At 38.5% G+C, this 7,009-nt stretch overlaps 1 protein-coding gene across 1 annotated transcript; it reads left to right on the top strand.

Moving 5' to 3' along the window:
• Positions 1–1,009: 1,009 nt before the first annotated feature.
• On the top strand, positions 1,010–3,036 carry LOC110705796. The gene is made up of 3 exons (XM_021883731.1): positions 1,010–1,549; positions 2,335–2,468; positions 2,554–3,036. The coding sequence occupies exons 1-3, from the start codon at positions 1,465–1,467 to the stop codon at positions 2,854–2,856; spliced, it is 522 nt and encodes a 173-aa protein (XP_021739423.1). The 5' UTR covers positions 1,010–1,464; the 3' UTR covers positions 2,857–3,036.
• Positions 3,037–7,009: the final 3,973 nt, after the last annotated feature.

The raw sequence follows: 7,009 nt of genomic DNA on the forward strand, positions 1-7,009 counted from the left end.
ACGACAAGGTTGGTGCTCAAACTGAAAACTAGTAGGATCAACAGAAGAGTTGAAGGGGAGAAACAAGGACGACGAACGAACAGAATGTTACTCTTACTCATGGTGTTTACCTCTCTCGTATGATCGATTTAATTTCTTATAAAAATGGAAAAAATAAGTGTATTGTGTAGTATGTGATTGGGAGGTTACTTCTGAAGATATAAAATATCAAATGAAGCTTATATAGTGAATTTGATCTCATTAATTATGTAAATAGTACTTGACCCACCAATTATTTTATGTACTTTGTACAGCTTTTTCTAATACTCACTTATATATGGTCTTTTATTTGATAAATTCGGCTTCATCTTTAGTGAATAGTAAAGGCAACAAGCTTCACCATTGTTGATTCGCCAAAAAGTGTAGAAAGTTAGTTTAAATAAAATACAATATTGTACAAGACTACAAGTGAAATTTGTTGAAGGATTAATAAAAATAAGGCAAAAACCTTACTGAGTGAGCATGCATATTAATTATTAACTTTGATGATACAGTAATAGAGTAGTTTCATTCAAAACTTTTTATAAATAGTCATTTTATTTTAATACGCGTATAATATTAGTTTTCATGTGCCTAAAAATATCATTTTACTTTTCATGTGGTCGTCGGTGCAGCCGTATAGATGGGACATTTGGTGCACCCAATCTCACGGAAGCCAAGGACCAATGATATTGATCAGAATACTTATCTTGGGATGAAAATTGAAGTCATAAATTAGAAAAAATTAAAAATCACTTTACGGCGACTGACGCTTGCAGTCTACTACGGAGTATAATATCAGCAATGTACATAACTTAAGATGAAACTATCCACATTCAGTACGTACACAAAATAAAATAATAATTAAAAAAATGCTAAACTTATTGCAATCCTTCTCCTACATTATTAGCCTTATTACACTAACAGCCCTACTAATCACACCAAGCAGTTGCAAGACTAACAATTACCTCATCAACTGCGGATCACCCACCACCACCTCTGCGGATAACAAAACATGGTACACCGACGAGGACTCAACCTTCGCGCCTTTAACAGCCAACAAAGATGCCACGAAAGTAGCCCACGTCACCAATGAGGATCCATCCTATTCAGGCAAACCCCCTTGTAGCGGAGCTCGCATTTTCCATTCACCTTTCACTTATTCCTTCCCCATCTCGCCCGGCCCTAAAATCGTGCGCCTTTACTTCTACACTTCAGCCACCTACGACAATACCTCCGTTGATAACTTCTTTCTAACTCTAAAGGCCGACGGAGGCAATGGTTCCTTCACCCTTTTAGGTAACTATAGCGCTTATCTTCACCAGCAATTCTTCAAGAACTCTTTTCCTGATCCTGTTATTGGGAAAGAGTTCCTTGTTATGGCTACGTCCTCGCGGCTCAAACTTACCTTTTCACCCACATTGACGGGTTCTTTGGCCTTTGTCAATGGCATTGAGATTGCCGCGGTGCCAGACAACCTCTACGATTATTTCAACCCCCAATCTTCTGATGAAACATTGTCTTCCAACAGGTATACAAAGTTTCGGACTCTAGTAGATTAAAATTAAATAAACACTGTATTTTTATTTGTTCATTCTTTGGTAGTTGACATATTTTAAATTTCGACACTATTCATAAATTCTACTTTAATTTAATTTAGAATTTTGATAAATATAGTGCAATGTGAATTTGTAAAAATTGTTCTAATATATGTTTTCAAAATGTCACCTTATTAATTGTAACTTTTACCAATTAATGATTGAAAATAATAATGGGTGAACTTGTACATTGATAACCATAATAAACGAAAGAATAAACTAAAAAAACAAAGGAAATGCTCTCTCCGTTTTTAAATACTTGCTCTATTTGCCTTTTTCGGTCGTTTTTAAATACTTGCTTTATTTCTTTTTGGAAAATTTGTCAAAAATAACACGACCTTTGGCCGGTCTTCCCTAAATAACACCACCTTTTGATTATTCCACAATAACACCACCTTTCCTATACTTCTTCCCAAAATGAAACAAAATTATGGGTGACCTGATGCAGCAGGTAAACTTGATGACGTGGCCTGTATGTTGGGGTAAAGTCAAGGATTGACTTAAATTCCCCCTCCCCTTAGCCTACGTGGAATATAACCGTTAGGTTATTTCCACTTTCTCTATAAAATATCCCCCTACCCTGTTCTTTTCCCCTGTTCTTCTCCTCTTTGTTTCTTCCCTTTTTATTTTTTTTCTGTTCGTTCTTTCTTTTTCCATCTTCTTTTTCCATTCTTTGAACTGAGCATGGCTGCTAGGAGGTCTAACTCATACGCATCAGGTTCATCCTCGAGCAACATCAGGGTTGGGAATGCGCAAGTTCGCTGCAATAATTGTGGGAAAAAAACTCTAATTAAGATAGTGAGAAAAGGCCCTAATTTTGGGATGAAGTTCTATGGTTGTCCTATGTGGCCAGTAAGTTAAATCTAACTTTGTGTTGAATTGTGGCAAATGGATTGTTTGTGTATTTATTTTGTTTATTGATTTGTAATTTGTGTAGGACACTCAGTGCGATTTTTTCAAATGGGTAAATGAGCACACTGATGTTGAAGAGTACCAGTTCAAGTTGTTGGAAAAGGATACTATCATATGTGAATTAGAGGTTGAACAAAATTTCAGAGATGAAAAAATAAAGAAATTGCAGTTGAAGAAAGCTAAGTTGGAGGAAGAATTGAAAGAAATGAAGAAAGAAGTCATTGAAATGAGGATTGAGTTAGAGAAATTGAGTAGGACTGGAAAAACTTTGTTTTTGGCAATGTTTGTTTCTTTGATGTTGTTTGTTGTTGTTTTTTTTTTTAAATAGTTTGACTCATAACTAGGGGCTGTAATGGATGTGTTATGGATAAGCTATATTGAATAATGTATGGAATTTGGTTAGTTTTTGTTTACAATTTGCACACCTGTTTTGACAGCACTTGTATAATCTTTGATGATAGCAAATTTTGCAAAAAATGACATAAAAAATAGGCATAAAAAATGACATAAAAATAGGCATAAAAAATGACATAAAAATTAGGCATGAAAATGACATAAAAAATGACATTAAAATTAGGCCTTTGACATAAAAGTTGACATAAACTGATCACAGTAGTTTGCTAATACATCAAAAGAGGCCCAGCATTGTTTAATAGCACTTGTTCAAAGTGCACAACCACATAAAAAAAACACAGCATGTTTGTTTAACAGAAACAAATGAAAATAGTACTAGTTCCATGGACTAAAACATAAGTACACAAAAGTTTCATGATTCTTCACGCATAAACCACAGAAAAGACTTCAGCTCCATCAAGGATTCAGGCTGCACAAGGACTGATGCATCATAGGTCAGATATAGATCTTGCCCTTGTTGCTGGAACCTGAGACATAAAAAAATTGGTAAGAAATTGACAGAAAGGCATGAAATTGGCAAAAAAAAATTTTAAAAAATACACAAAAAATTCACAAAGCTGCATCAGCTTACCATTGGGTTTCCATCATCACCAAACAAGACACCAATTCCAATTATTGACTTTGCTCTCCCTTTACCCCTAGCCCTTCCTCTCCCTTGTCCTGGAACTGGTGCCTCACCAGATTCAAAGCCTCTCTCTGCAACTCCCCTTCCTCTGCCCCTCCCTCTTCCCTGAGCTGCAGATTGGGATCTAGTAATGGTCTGAGACACACCTCTAGACCCCTCACCAGAGAGAATGAGCCTTCCACCCCTTCCTAACTGACTGGGTTGTGCAGAAGTGTTGTGATGGGCAGAGGTTCCTGTTGCAGTTGGGCTTGTTGCTGGAGTTGAAGATGAAGCTAACTGGGATTGTTGTGTTGGTACAGGTGTTGCTGCAGGTCCTTTTGGTCTTCCCTTAGGCTTTTTTGCAGGTGGTGCTATTGCTTCATAATCCTTCTCTTGACAGCCCCTCTTGTTGTGCCCCTTCTTGTTGCATTTGGAGCATGTCATCTTAATGTCTGACCTACTTAGAGAACCTGGCTTCTTAGGATTCTCAAGGGGGTGCTTGATCCTGTTCTTTCTGGGTCTGCCAGGACCTATCTTGATAGGTGGGGGGTCCAAATTACATAGAATCATTGGCCAATACTTCTCCCCTTCACAAGGAGGAATGGACCCACTATACACCTTCTTATAAGTTTCCACTTTGTAGCAGTCATCAACATAAGCCTCAGGTTGTCTATTTTTTTAAAAAAATGCAAGCAATAGCATGGCAGCATGGAATGCCTACCATATTCCACTTTCTACAACTACAACTCCTACCAACTAAGTCTACATTGACATGGTCATAGTAAAATCTCACATTAAACTTACTCTCATATGAAGGTAGTACATCACAGTTTGCTGCCTTTTCTTTCTCTTTCTCTAACCTAGCTTATACCCTAGGACAAATTACAGAAGTCCATTTCTCCATTTCTTCTCTTTTTTTTTTACTAACCTTTGCATCAAGGCAACCCTAATATCCTCAAACATGAAAATTAAGTGCTTAGTCCTAGCATTAATGATGTAAGCATTAAATGTTTCAGCCATATTGTTTGTGATAGCATCAGTTTTGATACATGGGTTCATGAATGCTCTACAAAAGAACTTAGGGTTATACCTCTTGAATGCAAGAGCAGCCTCTGGATTTATTTCAGTCAGTTTTTCTATTGCATCATTGAAATCAGCTTCATTGTAGCATTTGGCTATCTTCCAGAACTGCAGCTTCATCTCCTCTCCTTTATATGTCCTGTGCCAAAGGGCATAAATATGCCTGGCACAGTGCCTATGCTCTGCCTTAGGGAGCACCACAGCAACAACACTAAGTATAGCCTACAAAAAACAGCATCAAACACCATAGCATTACATACATTTATAATCAATGAATTAAGAAAACCAAACAAATGAAATAAGCATAAAGTGTCACCTGATGCTCATCTGAAATCACAGCAACCCCTTCACCATCCCCAAGGTCCAAACATGACTTGAGATGGTTGAAGAACCACTCCCATGACAGACTGTTTTCCCCTTCCACCACAGCCCAACAAATAGGATACATTTGCTCATTAGGGTCCCTTGATACAACACTCAAGATCTGACCCCCTAGGAAAGTCTTTAGAAAAGCTGCATCAACACATATCACTCCCCTACATCCTGCCTTCCACCCCTCTCTAACACCATCAAAACATGTGAATAACCTTTGAAACATTAGGGTAGAAGTATTGGGTTGTGGAGCAACTACCAACTTCAACACAGTCTGTGGACTTTCACCTTGCAATGCCTTTAAGTATCTCTCAACCTTCATGTAATGCTCTTTCATAGAGCCATGCAACAGCCTGTGAGCCCTATACTTGACTTTGTATGCAAAGTCTCTAGACACAATCATTTTGTAAGCTCTTCTTACAGTTTCAACAATTTCTTTACTGGCCAATGTGGCCTAGCTCTGAAAACCTCTAGCAACTTCTTTGCCACCCAAGTAGTTTTAAGTTGCCTATTCTTACTCATGTTCCTATGGCATGTATGTGAATCAACTGCAGTCTTCACCATCCATGTTGAATCCCTTGAATGCATTGAACAGTACACATAAAAGGGGCAATCTCCAACACATTTAACTCCTAACCTCTGCTTGTCTTTCCAACTCACAGTGTATTTCAAATCCCTCCCCTTGCATCACTGCATATTTAGTTACAACATCCTTAAAGTCTGTATTGTTTGCAAATCTTTGACCTACCTTCCATTTAAACTTGGTGAAATCACCATCAGGCCTCACTACCTCCCCCTTAACACCTTCTACCTCATCATCACTGCCAGTTGGGGTGTCAATGTCTTCATCATCATCACAATCACTTCTCAAACCTCCCTCATATTCTACTTCTTTGCCAACACCACCATCATCAACTACCTTCCCCTCGCAGGCTTCCTTTTCCAACTGCTCAGCTAATTTAAGTATCCTAGAGTTACAATCCTTAACTCTATCCCTTGCTTCCCTTAGCTCATCATCACTCTCATTAGTTTCTGCATCAATGAATTGAGTTTCTTCTATATCTTCAGCTGCCTCAGCTTTTAGATCTTTAGGACCCTCATCACCATCACCATCTACACCCTTATCTTGATTCCCTCCCTCACCTTCTCCATCATCCTCAGGGTCATATGGTGGATCTTCTCCATCACTAGACTCACCATCAGAACCAACTAAATCTCTCCAGTTCAAAGGGTTGTCTGGCCTACTATCCTCCCAATCATAGTCTTCCACAAAATTTGTGTCTACAGTAGGCAAACTAGCAGTAGAGGCAAAGTCTAAATATGGGAATTGAGAAAGGTTTGGAAACTCAGTTTGACTAAAGGTAGGAATCTCATAAGAGGGTAAGGGGGCTTCAGGTTCTTTGTGCTTGGGATTATATCTGTTATATTAATAGTGGTGGTTGGGTCAGTGTGTTGTGATGAAGATGTAGGTGGGTTTTGGGGAAGGTAGGCATCTTTTTTAAAAGATGATGTGGTGGCTGCTTTTGGTGATGATGTGGCAGCATCTTTCTTTTGACCAGGACAAGTGTTTGGGGGTGTGAACAACTTTGTCTGTGGTCCCTTCTTGGGAGTCATTTTTTTTTCTTTTCTTGGATTTAGTTGGGGGAATTTCAACTATTTTTCTGCTGTTTTGGATTGGGTAGTGCCAACATCACTTTCCTTTGGAACAGGTTGACTCACACCAACTTCCTTAGTTTCACTAGGCTCAATATGTGCATGAAGTGTGTCATAATCATACTGCATAGCATACACAACAATACCCCTATTTTGAACCCCTAACTCACTCATCACTCTACATTCTTCATCCCCATGGATTACTCTCAAACCTTTGTCCACACTCAACCCAGGAATTTGGTAAAACAGTTGATTCACCCAATCCATCCCACTTTGCTTCCCAAACTCTAAAAACTCCCAATAACAGAGTTCATCTGGGTCTATAAGAAAATTAGTGCACTCCCCACCCTTATACACC

This window comes from Chenopodium quinoa, unplaced genomic scaffold (assembly GCF_001683475.1).
Source record: "Chenopodium quinoa cultivar QQ74 unplaced genomic scaffold, ASM168347v1, whole genome shotgun sequence".
NCBI lineage: Eukaryota > Viridiplantae > Streptophyta > Magnoliopsida > Caryophyllales > Amaranthaceae > Chenopodium > Chenopodium quinoa.

Excerpts from the sequence above, each read along its gene's own strand:
- LOC110705796 (XM_021883731.1), top strand. The coding sequence starts at position 1,465 with ATGGCATTGAGATTGCCGCGGTGCCAGACAACCTCTACGATTATTTCA. Across the intron at positions 1,550-2,334 it reads GAAACATTGTCTTCCAACAG|GTTCATCCTCGAGCAACATC; the intron begins GTATACAAAGTT and ends CATACGCATCAG. Across the intron at positions 2,469-2,553 it reads ATGGTTGTCCTATGTGGCCA|GACACTCAGTGCGATTTTTT; the intron begins GTAAGTTAAATC and ends TAATTTGTGTAG.